The sequence below is a fragment of the Melanaphis sacchari genome, unplaced genomic scaffold, assembly GCF_002803265.2.
Source record: "Melanaphis sacchari strain LSU unplaced genomic scaffold, SCAv2.0 Contig0_pilon_pilon, whole genome shotgun sequence".
NCBI lineage: Eukaryota > Metazoa > Arthropoda > Insecta > Hemiptera > Aphididae > Melanaphis > Melanaphis sacchari.
In genome coordinates this window covers 16,859,922-16,878,433 of record NW_020270366.1, presented here as the reverse complement: position 1 = coordinate 16,878,433, position 18,512 = coordinate 16,859,922, and the positions used below count along the sequence as shown (strand labels likewise).

Here is an 18,512-nt window from a genome sequence, read left to right as displayed (position 1 = left end):
TCCCACTATATACTTATTATTTAATTTACTTATTATAATTTATAAGATTGCTGGTTTAAGCATAATTTATTGTTATTTCAACTTTTGGAGTTAATTAAATTTGGGTTCAAATTACAAAATTGTACACCCATACTTTTAAATAATTCTCACCTAAAAATAATATTTTGGTTAGGTGTTTATAATTACATATATTAATGATCTTTTCAAAGCTTGAATAATTGTTATAAATATGTACAAAACGTGCAATAATTAAAAAATCTAATTATTAATTTAACGGTTTCTAGTAAACCACTAACTTAAAATCTATGTCAAAATAAAAATGAATTGGTTAATCATAGAAAAAAAAAACATAACAAAATTATAGTATTGTTATCTTAAGACAATATCATAAAACATTTACGAGTTTGTAGTTGATAAAAAATAATAGTTTATAAATATGAACCGAATATAGATAAAAAAATATTAGCCTTCAGACTACTACCATACATTTTGTCTTGGTAATAATGATTTGACTCTAATATTTAAGATGTAGGCGCGTGTGATATTTATTTAAATTATAAAATAAGGAAAAACTGTATACATAAATATGAGTAGGTACAGATAACAACGCTTAAATTATGAATATGATTTACATTATGTAATAATAATTAATAAACTTACCAGCCCAATAACCCGAAAATTTATATACTTAAATATCTAATTTAATATATAATCTATATATTTATATATAATTATAAATTACATTATAAATGTGCAATTAGAATTAAAAATATACCAAAGTTGTATAAGATAATATATTTAAGTTGATAGTTGATAATGAAGAATTTTAGTTAAACGACATTTATTATATAATGTTTAAAGACAAAAAAAATGTTTTTAACAGACTCGCTACATATAAAATATCCATTATTTCTTCGTTTATTTATTTGTAATGTTTAAGAAATAAACAATAAGTATATATTTATAGAATATTCAACGTTAAAAGATTATAAGGTTAAAAAAAAAAGTATGACAAATAAAAATAAAGTTCCTGGCGGATTCAATATGAATAATTGTAGGTAGAGAAAAATAAAAATATCTTTATTCGTTATCATAAATAATAAAATGTCAGTCATGTATAAAAACAAGTTAGGTTTAGTTTTGATTATTTGCGTTTTAAATTTTACACGTGTTATGTATATAACTAAATTTATTTAAAGCTTTTCGTTTTGGTTAATAACTTACACAATTGTATACTTTAAATGTGTGTTTTAAAAAGTTAAAAATGAAGACTATTTTTCTTTATGAAATATATATTTTTAGATATATCCAAACTGTTCTAACCACTTTCGAAGATCAGTTATGTACATAATAAAAGACTGATAATGCCTTTTTAATAGGTAACCTAGTATTAAAAATACACTAAGTAATTGTCATGACAATGCAAAAAAAATTTAATCTGTGTGCGACATATAAAATGTTATATTTTGAAACTTCTCCCCAAATTTAGTTTTTAGAAAATTTTTTTTTTTTGTGATTAGTTTATTATATAGTGTTGTGAATATAATTTATAATGATACTAAAATAGTTTTAAAAAAAAATACAAATATAATTATATCTATTTAAGTAACTTAGAGAAACTGTTGGTTGTACATTTAATAAAAATAAAAGACTTGAAAAATTGTTTTAATTGTTTTTTTTTTTTTTTGCAGTATATTGCAATTTATTTTATTTCGCTATAACGATAATAACTGACCTACCGTTATTTTGTTTTCTTAATACATGTGTACATTATGAATTATTTTAAGCAAATTTCTTATTTTATTTTTCAATAAATTTGCTCAGTGAAATAAATTATCTAATTCTTACGTTTTTAGTTTTTATACTATTTAATATACGAATAAAAATTTTAGAACATGTAAAACAAAGAAATTATACATTAACATATACTGTTTGTACTTCAACATGTCTCCCTTTTTAATTAATTTATTTTGCACTGTAATTTTTTTTTAAGTAATTAATTTAATTTATACCATGTACTTAAAATAAATAACTTTTTAAACATAATATATTTAAGTAACTTGATACTTTATACATAATGAGCCAAAAATGACCAATATAATTAATATAACCTTAATATTATAAAAAAAAAAGTGGCAATCTTATTGAAATTTAATATGTACGATTAAGATGTAGTATATGTGTACTGATATAATGAAAATATACTAAATTAACTTATATAATAACCATTTTAAGTTATGACCTGTAATCCTGCAGATAAATAAATTCGGATCCGTATTAAAATTTGTACAGATTATATAAGTAATATACCTGATAAATAGTAGCTAAATAATATTATAATATGAAATTGTGATCGTTATGAATTATGATTGCAATTATTTCAAGTTATGAGTAATTTAAAATTTACAAAAATAATAAAATTTCAAAATTCTCAAAACTTGTTTAAAATTAAAATATCAATAAAAGCCTATATATTAAAAAGGCCTTAAATAATACTATTATTTTTAAATTTAATATTATATCGATCATCTAATAATAAAAAAATAATAACTATTGTTTCTTCCCTTGTTTATTTACGTTAACAAGAGTAAGAATATTATATAGTCGTATAGATCTTCTGAATGAAATATTATTGTTATATTATTATACATTAATAAGACGAATAATACATATTTTTTTTATTATTTGAGTACACTGCACTATAAAAATTGAGTTTTTATATTTATTGATGTAGTTTTATTATTTAATGCCATGTTATAAGCTTATAGCGTACACTAATTTATCCAGTTAATGTGATTTTAATGCGCTTAGCACCGCAGCATATACTCGTAGAATTGTATTCATTCTTATTTGAAGTTTTCTAAAGGGAATTTACATAAATCATATCCTACTAACATTATTTAAATTTCTTTCTAAGTTTCAAACACATAACTGAATATCTCCATTTCAATTCAAATTTTCAACTGAAATATTTCTGTTATTTTTTCTTTTATTTTACAATGTCATTTATTTAATTGTTAATTACATAGACATTTTTACTACTACAACACAGTGAGCGTTAGCCACTACGAAACTACTGATGCATGATAATTCATCATAATTCGTCATTATTATCAACTATAATAATATTCTTAATAATAGTAAGTAATATCTATATTAATAAAGATATGAGAACCATAACACTATTATACAGCATTTTCGAATCTATAATTTTGACATAAAGCATAACAAATTTAATGTCTTTTTTTGTCTCTACCATACTGACTATAATAAAATTAGTGTACATTTTTTAGAAGATTGACATAACTCACTTCACACATAAATATTTTTCAAAAAATTGCTCATCTCCGTAAATATAAATAATAATATGTGAATGGTTCGCATCGACATTTGGTGCGGTCCATACAGTAATAATGGTTCGATCACAACTGCAGCATTTTTATTATTATTCGTCAACAGGTAATACTTATGCAGTTATGCGTTTAATTTACCTATATTATTACATTTTTGGAATTTTTAATGCTGCAATCGATTACAGAATTATAAATAATTATAAAATAATATTATGACACATAAAACACACTAATCTTAATACAGTGCGATTGCTGATTTTCGAAAAATGCTCACCCATTTTTTTCTTATTTAACAATAAATTAATTTAAATTATGATTTATGTACTGACACCATATTTTTATTATTGAAATTCTTTATACTACTTAAGAAATGTTCTGTGGTGATACAATTATACGAACTTCTGTTACCTAACCTTGTAAATGTTGACGAATCAAAATAAAAAATGGAACAAGAAAATTTTCAGTAATTAAAATATGTATACTAAGGAAACACAATAATAATTTAAAATGATTTTAAAAATTAATAAAATAGTTGAAATATTGGATTTAGCACCAATTTATTATACTTAGACCATTTTTACATATTTAAAATATTGATAGGTTAATATTTTGAATACTTTCACTATTTTTGGAAAGTTATTCGCTGAATAATTTGTTGTAAAATAGGCAGGTTGTCGTTTGAAGAAAAAACAGTAATTATATACCTACAAGGCACTAGGTACTTAAGGAGTCCAAAAAAATTTCAACAATTTAAATCTACGGTCTTCAAATATATTTAAAAATTTCATAATCATTAATCACGTATTGAATAACTGAATTATCGAAACAGAAAAAAGAGGGTGAGTTTACTTGGTAGATCGCTTTCTACGTCATAATTATTAATTTAAATCGATGCGTCTGCAGCTATGATAAGAGGCGTAAGCATAATATAAGACTCATCGTATTTAAAATGTATGATAAATAATGTTTATCAAATTTTATTTTCCAACTCGCTATCCATGTCAGTTTTGTGTTATCGTATAACAACTGCACCGTCATGGGGGACACCATGATAATTCTGGCTCATTCTATACGTATCTAAAATATATTACTAAACGCGGCGGCATAACAGATCGTACCGTCCTCGGGTATCGGTTGACGGTCATAAAAAGTTTGTCGGGTGATCGGCGTTGCTAGTTGCAGTGCTGAGTCGAATCGGGTTGGCGGCTGACCGGAGTACTGTTGTAGCAACAGCGCTGGATCGGCGCTTCGCAGGCCGAGCCGCCTGAGGGGCCCGGAGGGCGGGGGTCGGCCCCAGAACGGTTCGACGCGCATACTCCCGCCGGCCACCGTCCTCAGCAAAAGTTCGGCATACTCTGACCGGACGTCGAGATCGCCACACCCGTCCAACTTGTCCAACCACGCGTCCACTGTGGTCCGGTCAACAGCTGCCAACTGCGTGTGCGCCAACACCCGCACCGTTCCCCGGTCGCGTGCGTACGTTTCATCGGCCACCCGGATTTCGGTCGCTTGTCCGTTGTCACTTAGCGTAGCGGTCCGCCGCCACTGTGGTCTCCGCGCCGAAAATTCGTCTTCCGCTTTCGGTCCGTCAGCAGTCTCGAAGGCGGCGGCGGCGGAGACGGCGTATTGCAGCGTATCCGCTACGTCCCAAGTGTGCTCTTCGTTCTCATTATCCGGCCCATAGACTTCCGAAAAAGACTTCTCCGTCGATCCACGAGGCCTTCCGCTACTGCCACCACCGAGTTCCGAGGATATCCTACTCTTCTCACTCGTCATCGAAAACTTATGAACAATATATGGCTGCACTCTTGTATATTTGTTTTATACGTTAATCGCAATGGGGTCTGATCACTGCTTTCGACGTACGACCGACGACGTTAAGAACCTATTGTGCGCGCTAACAATTAAGTCAATACACGCATACAATGATATGACATATTGCACTGTGTCTGTGGCCTGTGCTCTTTATATGGGGCCCGAGAATCTGTATACTGTTTACAGTATGATTACAGAACAATATTATGAGTTATGACGTTAAACTAACTTTTATCATTGTTATGGCGACAAACATAGTAGCGATCTACCGAACAGAAAATATTTCAAAACCACCTCATTCATGCAAAATCCAATAAATTGATTAATCTCGTTTTTTCGTCTAAATGGTATAATATATATTATATACCAGATAAAAACGATTCACTACATTATAGATATATCGATTTAAATTGTTTATACTGTCCTAAAATTAGCAGGAACTTACTTAAAATATCGTTTAGAAGAAGAAATGTTTTTAACTGATAAAATTTTAGTATAATTGGAAGTGGGAACTAACAACTGATTGTGAAACATAGTCGGGCATCGAGGGAGGGCTTAGAAAGTGTAAAATAATATTTTACCAACAAATGCTGTTAATAGATGTTTATAAGCATATTATTATTGTATTAAACATATTTGAATTCCAGATGAATAACATTCGATAACATTTATTATCGTACTAAATATAATGGCATTTGTGTAATAATGCTAGTTGTACATTTTTACATGCTATTATTCATCTCTTTATCGCAAAACGTATACTGTATACCTATGTACATTGCACATATATATAAAATACATTATAATAATGATTATTGTCCATTTGTACCTACATAACGTTATCAAACCAATATTTAAGAGTTTTGTCAGAAAATTAAATAGTATTCCCTAATTTGCAAAAACTATTGACAATAGCATTGAAAATTCCAATTAATTTGGCTACTTACGAAAGAAGTTTTAGTGCAATGAAAAAAATAAAAACTTGGCTAAAGACATCGATACTTTAGAATAGGTTCAGCGATCTTTCTATATAATATATTAAAAAAAGATTTGTCCAAAAATATTAATAACGACAATATTTTAAATATCTTTGTCGATATAAATAGATATTTTTTATTAAAATAAAATTAATTATTAATTATTTTTAAATTTATGTTATTTAGTGTTTTTTATTACTTATATATATATTCATATATTTTATTAGTAATATGTCGTATTAGTATATAGAAAGGGAGTGCAGAGGCGAAGTATCTGCAGGTCACTTTACATTGAATTATAATAGCCCCCTAAAAATTCAACAAAATGTCCGCCAATGTTGTGAAAATTATAGTGCCTTTGCGAGACGCTATATAGCAGTGGTCACCGGTTAGGTTATTCCGGTACTTGATTTGTACTTTCTTATGCAGCTACTTATTGTAGATCACGTCTCGGAGCTTCAATAGCCGCCGCGGGAGTACCCTCATAACACCCGCAGCACTTTTTTTGGCTGGACTGAGCGAACAGCAGCATCAGCATGTAATTGGTATCGGATAAACCACCGGTGCATTGTAACAAGATACTTCATATTTTTGATATTCAAGTATCATGTGTCAATATCAGTAGTATATCCTGGATTTTTATTTGGGAAGGGGGAGAATAAATAAATAGGAGTGGCTTAATTAGGATCTATCATAAGTTTGATATGATGATGCCGTGGATACATATATTCAAATAAACTGTATTATATTTTTAATACATATTTATGTATTATGTAATATACCTTCATACGACAATAAAAATTTTTTTAAATTTCCTGATCTTTTGTGATCAACTTATATGTTTACTATATCACTGCACACTTAATAATTTTTTATTAAGCATTGTAAGTCGTACTGAATACAATTTTAGTTGCTTTTGGATAAATATTCAAAATGTATTGTCAAATTTAGAAATTAAACACGGTTTCAATAGACTTAGATTCTATATCTACATCGGCAGACGTGAAAAATTATGTGATTGAGCCAGTCCAACCCTGCCTGTAAGATAAAATCCAAGTATTTTTTTGCAAGAAAAATTATCTTCAAACACAAGAAAACACATGATTGTAAATCAATGCACTTGTCACTTTGAACACACTAAAAATTAAATTTGGAATGGTATACCTTGTTAATCACTCAGTATAATACGATCGTGAATATCACAATTGTTATGTCACTACCAGAAGAATGCGATACAAACGTTAAATATAATAATCGAATGTGAATATATAAATCATGAAATATGATAACAATCGTTATGAACGCTTAAAATCAAATATATTGTTTAGAAAATATATTCAATAAATGGTTTAAAAGTTTTTAAACAATTGAAATTATTTTAACAGGAAACAAGCTGTATAAAAATAAAATAGTTTTTTTTTTAATTCCAGTTTTTATTTGTAAATTTGAATATTGATGTTAAAATAGTAATTACTATTTATATTTTATCACCGTCCTAGCTATTAAAAAATTGTCACATAACTAAAATGTGTTTATCCCTCCCAATTAAATAATATTGTGATAACCTAATTTCTAATAAATCATTTTTTTTTAATTTTAATCAATTAAAGTTTGAAATTTAAATGAATAACTAATTTTACTTCCTTTATGAATAAAAGAGAAATAATCGACCTTGGTCGTAATATTTTATTTTGTTATTTTTTTACTGATTAGGTGGACGAAAGACCTTGAAAAAAGTACTATGTATACTTCCCGTCTTGTACTCTATCACAAACGGTAGGACCAGTATATTTTTAACAGTAATATTTACTGTGAAATAAAAAATAAAAACAAAATAAAACTAAGAATGAAATAAATATATTTATTACTATCAAGTATATCAATATATAATGCATATAAATTATAAATTATAATTGGTAACATATATTACATTGATTACAATACTAATGATAGTAAACTTTCTTTATCTCTTTGCAAGAGCTTACATATTTAATAATAATAAAACAATATAATTATAATATAATTTAGTATACCTATCGCGCTTGTGAGTAAACAATACATAGCACATGAAAAATATAATATATTAAAAATCTATATCAGGAACTAACAACGAATAATTACAAATCGGAACCCAGCCGTTCAATTTCGTTCACGAAATAATCCATATCAGCTTGGTCTAATGAAGAGTTTTGAAGCACAAGTCTGAAGAAATTCGGCAAATCATCGACCGGCTGGTACGTGATCATCATCGTTCCTTCCTTCATCATTCTCTCTTTAATTTTTGGCGCCACCTGTAATCACCAACGAAATACGTAGGTACAGTGTGTTTGTGCTTATAGATTATATAATATTTGTAAGTAAAATTAATACTGTTTAAAAAAACCGAAAAACTGATCCATTCTATATCTTTTGCTTCATAACATACATACCTTATGTAGTTTATTTTTAAAATCCGGTTCGTTCTGACATCCACGCAGGCTCGGTGGTATGTACCAAAACGTTATATTCGTGTACTCTGGTTCTTCTAATACCAATTTGAAACCTGGTCTGTTCCGTATCATCTCGGTGAAATACTTTGCGTTATCAAAGTTTTCGTCAACGTGCGCTTCTAGTCCATCTGTTCCCTATATGGTGAAAAAGGGAAAAATAGATAAATATTTTCAAATCACTATTATTAATGTAAGTAGTAGAGCGATTTTTTGTGTGGATATCCAAATCCGATCGCCAAATGTTAGAACTTACTTTGGCTTTCCACATGAACCAAAATTTGAACACATCCGCACGACGGCCGCACTGTATGTGTTTATCACCCGTATCGTACGTCGTGTCATAGAACTTGTCTTTTTGGAATAGATATTGAGCGCAAGAAGAATTACTTTCAGTTAGCACACTTTTGTGTTTAGTTAAAAACGTTGAACACTGTTGTGGTGCAGTAAGCATTTTATGAGGGTTCCAGGTAACTGAATCGGCTCTGTGGAATAAGAAATAACAATTAATTATTCGATTTAATTTCAACAACATTTATGATGTATTTGTTTATTCTTATTTTATTCTAGATACCTGTCGATTCCGGTCAACAGGTGCTTGTGTTTTTTAGACATTAAAGCTCCGCCTCCCCAAGCCGCGTCAACGTGTAACCATATTCCGTATTCATGGCATACGTCAGCAATTTCCGCTATCGGATCAAACGCCCCCAGGACTGTTGTACCTGAAATTTTTCATTCGTAACATCTATTATAATTTGTTATTCCTCATTACTGAGAAAGTATATAACTCGACGTCAATAGTCACCGAACAATATTAATTATTTCTCGGTACAAATAATGAACGGGATTTTCACAATGATAGCCTATTAATTACTATTATTAACAAATTTATACTAATAGGTTTGAGATCTTTGGTTAACCATTACTTTCACTTTTTTTTCAATAAATGGTTTTATTCCAAGTAAAATTATACATTAGACTACAAAACTTTAAAACTCAATAAAGCGTTTACAATTAAAATTGTTTTTAGTTTCTAAACCTTATATGTTAATACTATTAACGTTTTCACTCTAATATACCTAATTGATTATTCATTATAATAATAACATATTATTTTATTAATTTAAAATTAAATCGTTTAAAAATGATAGGCTCATTATTGCGATGTTATACACAAGCTTAGTTATAAAATTATTTTGAAATTGTGTGACTATTATTATTTTGATTTCCTATAATATATTTAAATATTATACAAGTTGTGAAATTACAACATACCTATAACCTATGTTTATATTTATTTAATGTACTTAGATACCTAGGTGTAATAATTTAATAACTTCAAACTTACTGGTACAGTGATACTACCTACAATCAGTAAAAAATTAAACTCTCTGAACTTTACCTGCAGTAGCAGACACCATAATAGGAACTGCCTTTTCTTCTAAGGTTCGTTGAATTTGCTGTCGTAAATGACTCACATCCATTTTTCCCTTTGCGTCTGTGTTGATTAAATACAAATTATCCGAACCGATTCCCTCGAATGCACATAATTTTTTGATAGAATAATGCGCATCAACTGACGTATACACTACTAACCTTGGCAATCCATGCATCCCTTTTGTCTATTAACATATATTTATATACATTTAATGATTTAAACATTTGACAATATTTTAACAAAATATATTATTTTTTTTTTGCTTTGATAAATGATTAAAAATTATGTTTAAAATTATATTTTAGTGTTTTTTATTATATTGCTCTTTAATATAAACATATCCATAAATAAAATCATACATATTGACAACGAGGATTTTTATTATCCAACCGTCGTCATATACAAATCAAAAAGCAATAATATGACTTATATAAGTAATTATGTGTTACACAAGAATAATTTCGAATCTATTTATAGTGTCGTACAACATTCAATATTACTTGGTTATCTTATATTATGTCAGTATAAGCATTTAACATATTATAGATGTATAATATAAGAAGAGGTTATAATATGTTGTCTTTGAAAAGCGTTTACTGTATAATAACATAGTAACATTCCTAACTTATATTTTAACCTACCTTGACCTCGGGAAAAGCGGAAAATCTGGCACAGTTGATTGCATAGCCATTGGCTATCGAACCACCCGGACAAAATATACCATCGCCCTTGCCATCGGGGTATCCCAAAAACTTCCTCATTTCCGTCAACACCGTTTCCTCCATGATGGTCATGACAGGCGCTACTTCAAACGTATACACGCTTGGGTTGAGTGCGTCGGTTAGCCACTGGCCGATCAAACCGTAAGGGTCGACGCTACAAACAGTAAAATGCATATTAAGTATATTTACACGAATAGTCAGCCTATCCACGATCGAGTACATACAAAAAATTATACCTAGATTAAATTATTTTTATAAGCTTTTTGGGGGAAGGAGGGGACTGTAAACTGAGATTTTGAAATTTTTTAATAGCAAAATAAGGGATAGGGACAAGTTTATAACACTTTTAATTTATATGAATGTTTCAAAATAACATAATAAGACCAACTTAATATTTCTAAATTTTCTGAATATACCTACCAACCTATGTAAAATAAAGATTCATTAATAATTGATTCTACATCATAGTATTGAATTTCAAATAAATTGTATATTTGTACGTGTACTCACCTGGAGAATAGTTGATTGATGAAATACGGATGTCCGGTCTTGACGCTATGTTCTATGGTGTCCTCGAGCAAGTGCAACAAGTGACCATGGGTGGTGGGCGAACGGTCCAGGGTGAAGTCGAATGCGGCCTGCAGCTCTTCCGGGCTCTTCCAGTTAAGTACAGGATTCCGGCGTTCTGTTCCCCGGAATACCGCCTGCTCAAGCATCAGCCGCACCGCGTCCCGGATGAACGCCTCATGGTCCGCTGCGTTCGGCGCACTCCGGTATCCGCACACCGCGGCCGATAGAGACTGCAGCGACGGACCTTTGCCGCCGGACGTCTCGTCCTGGACAACCTGTACCCCAGACGCGGTCACCATTAACTCAACCGGGCGCGTAATCGCGTAATCTTTGGGAACCGATGCGACTGGCATGACAATAGGCATGACGATGTTTATAATAATATAATATGTTGTGCGATAAAATAATACTGTAAAATAAAAGTATTATTTTGGTATTTTCAATGTATGAGTTGTCGATGATCACATAACATAAAAAATAATGATAATAATATTATTTTTTGTATAGGTACCTTTTTTCCGACTACGGTCGACCGAAAAACGATCGCTTCTGAATACGTCGTTAAATGCTGCTGTTATGCTGCTGCAATTGCACGCTGCAAACACTCTGCGGATAAAGTGCCGTCGTGTCGGTATGAGTAAGACTATACTGAACCGGCGCACGGCCAACGGCGGCGTTTTTATACGATCCGCGCACCAGTGAAGGTTAATAAACGAGCACGGTGAGTTTGATTTTGAAAATCTCTTCCCCGCCTGCTCCTGATGGTAGTATGTGTTAACTAATATATAACAACATCATTCACCTAATCATAATAATAATATAATAGGTTTAATCAAAACTAATTAAGGCGGATGGTGGTGCAGAACAGATCTATAATTGCGCGGTCGTTTAGATTCTATCCGTGGTTTTTATTTTTACCACACTATCATAATATTATAATAGGTATGCAGGAGCCAGGAGGTATCTATATAATATTAATTGTTATATCATTCTATTTTTTCTCTGCTAATATTGCGCATCGTAGATCGCAATTTCCAACCACCAATAGCGAGGTCCGAGTTAGGTACGCATGTTACATACTATAAAATACGTACTTATCATTGAATGAGTTTAAAAACTTTACGGAATGACTTAAGTTATGCCACGAAATTTATCACGAGTCGATGTGTAAATGTGGTTAAATCCAAGTATGAATGACGTCGAATCAACAATGCGATAGGTCAACCGTGGTAAATCTTGTATTTTGTATATATAAACTTAAAATCCTAAATATGTGACAAATGGATTTGTAGTTACGGTATCTAGTTTGAATGATTACTGGGTGGTTTTAAGCGATCGCTTCGTGTAAATGTGTAAACCACTTTTATTTATATATTTAGATATACTATTATTGTACAATAGTACAACAGCAAGACTTAAAAGTAATGGTAAGTCAACAGACAACAGGTCGTGTTGCAGTGGCAAATATATCAGATTTCGTGATATAGATAGTTATATAATTTTATTAGTGCGGATTTCTTATGTTACTATGCACTGAGGTATATAAGTTTATATATATATATATATATTAGTACCTATGAACTAATAGTGATTTTTGTTATACCCTTTTTAATTGTCACCATAAGACATACTAATATTATTATCTGGTATAATAAATTACCGACCGGCTATTTAGACAATATATAGGTAGTAGATACTCTCCACGCCGTCGTGTATGTATAACACCGTCCTTGTACCAAACCCAGCGGTAGATTTATTACAAGTATATTATATATTACATATTATAGTGGACGTAGTAGTAATAATTGCAGTAATGGAAAATATCAATACATATTAAGAGTAGCATTGTTGTATTATACAGTATACTGTATATCGTTAGAGAATCCAGCGAATGTGGGACATTTACTTTTGATGCCGTCTTGGCAATCTGACCCTCGGTCTTAATAATTAGCCTACATGCCCGCAGCCTTCCTACAATGATTTTCAATTCAAAGAAGACAGGTTTTTACACGGTTTTAATATACTTGCGTCAAAATTAATTATTTATTTCACAGAAACGTATGTCAAGAAAAAAAATAAAACAGAACGTGTTATAAAAAATATGAGTAGGTACATGAACTGCGGTGTATTGTTATTTGTTCTATGATAACACATGCGAGAATGTGATGTGGATAGAAAACTAATCGTTAGTATGTACAATTCTTTGATGACTCTGTCAAGAGTCCGATAATTAATTAATACACTCGGAATACAATATTGTTTATCAATATTATGTTAACTCACGTATTTTGTAATGCCACAGTATAACACTATTATAGGCATGACATAGTGTTCATCAATGTTTACATATTGCAAACCTGCAATGTCATATCGTATAGCACAATTTATTAATGTGTATAGGTTAATTATATTCTTACTAAATTTTGATTTTATTGACATTATCAAGGACATTATAAATTTTTTAATCATCTAGTTTTAATTTACTGGTGTTTCAATTTTAAATATTAAATTAGTCTAGCAAGGTAAAATAAATGTAAATATTTCGAAAAATAATAAACTCAACATACAAAATGTATACACTCTATTTACTATGTAAGTAAACTATTCAATTGATGAATAAAATAATAAAAAATATAATTCACAAGTTCAAACTAAAGTAAATTAATTTATAATTAGCAGTCGCTCGTCGTACTTAAGCCAAGTAAAAATCGCAGGTCAAGGATGTTCACAATGGTGCTGGAGATTTATCTAGTATAAATAATATATATTCAAAATTCAAAATGTGTATAAATATAAAAATTCAAGGTTCAAATATTTTTAAATTTTTGCATTTCTTTTCAATTACATGATTTTTGATTAAATTATAAAAATCAGTTTTGAAAATACATTTATGTGTAGTCTTATTTAAAATTATATTTATTATACATGAATACTAACATTCAACTTAGTATAAAGTAGCTATATTTAAAGATACCTATCTAAGAAGTAAACAGTTGAGGATCAGGTATAATGTCTAAGAAAAAATTGGAATCGCAATTCCCATGTGATTCCATATATCACTTAATTTGCCTTAGTCCTTGACCGAAATTTATTATGATACATAACATATTATTTTAATTTTGGTAGGTCACTCAAATAACTGAAGTATAAAAATAATATGTATTGTATTTTGCATTTAATTTACAATTCTGTAACTCTTTTCTAAGTTCAATGTTTTATTGTGTTTAACATTTTTGCGGTTTTAACAATTTTTTTTTTTCAAAAATGTATTAAAAATATTTTCATTAAGACATTCGTCTAATTTTTATTTCATCCTGCCAACCTTGTTTAAAACACATTTTTTAGCAATTTATATTTAGGAAGCTAAAAAAAGTATTTAAAAAAATGTATGTATACCAATAAACTGATTTTTTGCTTCATCCTCAACAACAAAAATAGATAAAAAGATTTTAAAAAAATTATACATAGAGTATATATTTTAAAATTGTATGTACTTTACATATCGATTCATATTTATTTAACATATTTTGGATAACTTAGTTTTATTTCTGGTAAAGTCAACCTTGGAAACGAAGGTTATAAAATTGATTTCTGGCTTTAAATTGTTTATTTTTCTATAAGCAACTTTCGCATCAATTCTAATTTGAAAAAAAATATTTAAATATTTAAAATAAAACAATTGGTATTTTTCTTCTATTTTATTTATTTTTTTATAAAATCTTGGAATATAAAATAAATGTTCTATTTTCCATTACACAATAAATTAATAGTTATTTATATTTTTATCATTATCAGTAATATCCATTATTAGAGTTAAATAATTTTGTTATTGATAAGATTATATTTAAAAATTGTATAAGCATGTTCTTAATTCCAATGGATTATACTATTTGACTTATTTGAGCAATACATATTATTCCCAATGTTTATATTTAATTTAAGTAAAGCTTAAATAATTGTTATTAATGCAATAGTCATGTATTTTCGAACTAGTAAGTTAAGTTAAAATATTTTAAAATACCATATAAATTATCAGAGATCAGAAATCAAACAACCGGTTTTAAAACTTCAGTGGTATAAATAATATTATGAATTGATATAGCTACAATATTTATTAGCTATATTATTTATACCTGAAAATACTTGAATAGGTACATTGTATAATAATATTATAATATAGGTACTATTAACTATTCAATTCTAATTACTCATTCAGTCAGCTATATAAATGTATTTATTACTTACATGTAGTAAACCTATCTATAGTAAAATTTCCCAATTTCCATACAATTAAGCATATAGCTATGTACTTAGCAATTTATTTTACATTTTAAAATTATTTATTAGAAACTATTAATAATTTTGCAATAAAGTTTTGAAACCTTATAGTTTCAAAAAATAAAAAAGTTAACATTTTACTTGCTTATCATAAATTATTGTTGTATCTGCTAATTGATCATATACATAACACAGATTATTGAATGTCGAAGTTTTTTTTTCAAGAAATTTTCTGACCATACTGATTATATAAGTATACCTACATTCTATAAAAATTAAATTATTAAAAAAAAAACTACTTAATTAATAGTTTTGTTTTTAGATTTAAATTTATTTTGAACATAAAGATTAAATACAAAAAATACAACTATTCTTTAATTAGCGTTATTGTGCATAAGATAGAGGGTGTCAATATAACCAATTCCCTTTTCATTATTTTATATTTACATAAACAACAAAAATAAATAAATTCAAAAAAATATATATTTATGCTATACAAACCGTAAAACAAAACATATACAACAAATATATTTTATAATTACTTATAAAATACATTATATTATTATTTGTTTTATCGTTATTAATTTTTCGAGGAGATAATGTGTTCTGAACAATTATTTATGTGGGGAGGGACAACATTTAAAAGTGAACGTTTTAATTACCTTATAATAATAATTTACATAAATGATGCTAATAGCAGAACCGTTGAACATTTTATGATAAATTATCATATAAATGAATATGTATTTTATAGTTAGTTAAATCAAAATGAAAATTGTGAATGTTTTGTGAAAACACAAAGGTAATTTGAACTTAAAAAATCTCAGTATGATTAAAAAAATATAAGCAAAATTTAATGAAAATGGAAAAAAAAATTTTCTGGACTATTTAGTGAATGGCACTGATATAACGTTATACTAGGTATATATTATATAATAATATACATTATATTGTGGATAGTATGAGATATGTAAACAAATACAAATTATATGATTTAATAAAATTAAATAAATTATCATAAAATACCTAATATTTTGTGTTATCTGTGAAATATAAAAGCAAATAATTATTAATTCGTATATATTAAATATAACTATAATACTATCAACTACTAAGCTTATTATAAATCTATTATAATTTTTATATATTATTATATTAATATTATTAATAGATGTACTTTCAAAAAATTATCTTTTTATTTAAGAATTTTACATTATTAAACTCGATTATAAATATTAGTACCATATAATATGCTATGTAGATACTCATGCATAATATATTATTATTATGTTAAAAAGATAACAAATAGGTAGTTTGATAAGTTAGGACTAAATTTTATGTCGGTATATATACTATGTTATGCATGCAAATTATTTAATTTTTATTAAGCTCTAGTTAATATTTCTTTAAGCTTTTTGATTGTCATTTTAAATAACAAAACGTTGAATAAAAAAGTGTACTTTATAAAATATAAATAGTATAGTAATAGAGAATAATATTATATTGTACGTATCTAATTATTAATTGACATTTTTCAAATTAATTTTATCGTCAATACTTAGTAATAAAATACACTTTAATTAACAAAATCATTTTATGAGAATTTTCTGTAGAGATTATTGAGTTTTTTTAAATCCAAATTATCTACTTTAAATTTAATTACGTATACTTATTTGCAATATGCGTACAGTAGGTAGTCCTTTTTTATTATTAGCTTCCAGTTTTTACTATAACAATATGATAACTCAACGATTATATTAAAATTATATAAAAATAAAATAAAACAAAAACACAATTATTATATAACAAAACTATAGTTTCCACGAATTAAGCACCTGCAGTATAATATATTATAATGATTTAACACTAATTATTATTAAAATGTTGTTATTTTTTATTTTTTTTCTCCCATAGTTCATTTTTTTTTCAAATATACATAAAAAAATAATTTGAATATAGAGTTTAAAGTTCAATTAATAATATATATATATTAACGAAATTTCAATCGTAAATTTGATAAACTAATTTAGTAATTTATCATTTACTCGCTGTACTTGTAAAAGGACATGCTTATATATTTCGATACATTTTTAAATTTTATTACCTACTTCTCTGAAAATAAAATTTTTTTGTTATCATTTTATGTATAGTTTCTATAAAAAAAATTTTTTAAGCTCTTGCATCATGTTTTCTATTTTTAAATACATAATTCGATATATTATATAAATACATGAAATAAAGAATTCAATATTGAAACTTTCATTTTTGCATTTTTAGTGTAAGATTGGAAAAAAAATTTAATTATTTTACAGGGAAATCGTTTTTTTTTATTTTCCTGAAATTCCGCATCAATAAAATAGTCATTTATAAACCGTTCTACACGTCTACTTATAAACTATAGTGACACTAAAGTTTTATTATTTTATTATAAGTATAATAATCTACAATTTAATAAACAGCCTTGGCCTACCTAATTGGTTAGATTTCGTTTATAAACATTTTTTGTTTATTTTTCAAACGCGTTTTCCACATCATATTTCTTGTAGATATACATTTCATAAAAGATGCATATAGATCACCAAGTCAATTCAAAAATTAATAATTTTGAATACAGTAAAAATCGTTTAAGACAATCCTGTATATAACGGAAAACTGTATAATAAGAAAATTTTCTTTGGTTCTGCGATATTTCTATGGCTTTACACATACAATACATACATCGAACTTTAATAAAATGAAACTTTCCAACGCAGAAACGGAATGATTTTATAGGTCCCGTTTAAGTAAAAACCTTGCATAAACCAGAAACATGACACGCCCGTGTTACAAAGACCAAAAATAATGTACACAATATTATTGATATAAATATATAG

General features: G+C 27.7%; 1 protein-coding gene across 1 annotated transcript; it reads right to left on the bottom strand.

Annotated features, from left to right (window-relative positions):
- Window positions 1-8,076: 8,076 nt before the first annotated feature.
- Window positions 8,077-12,020, bottom strand: LOC112600162 (cysteine sulfinic acid decarboxylase). The gene is made up of 8 exons (XM_025347365.1): window positions 11,873-12,020; window positions 11,302-11,770; window positions 10,711-10,945; window positions 10,034-10,253; window positions 9,206-9,353; window positions 8,888-9,116; window positions 8,575-8,769; window positions 8,077-8,436 (listed from the first exon to the last, which is right to left on the bottom strand). The coding sequence occupies exons 2-8, from the start codon at window positions 11,724-11,726 to the stop codon at window positions 8,263-8,265; spliced, it is 1,626 nt and encodes a 541-aa protein (XP_025203150.1). The 5' UTR covers window positions 11,727-11,770; window positions 11,873-12,020; the 3' UTR covers window positions 8,077-8,262.
- Between the last annotated feature and the right edge of the window lie 6,492 nt (window positions 12,021-18,512).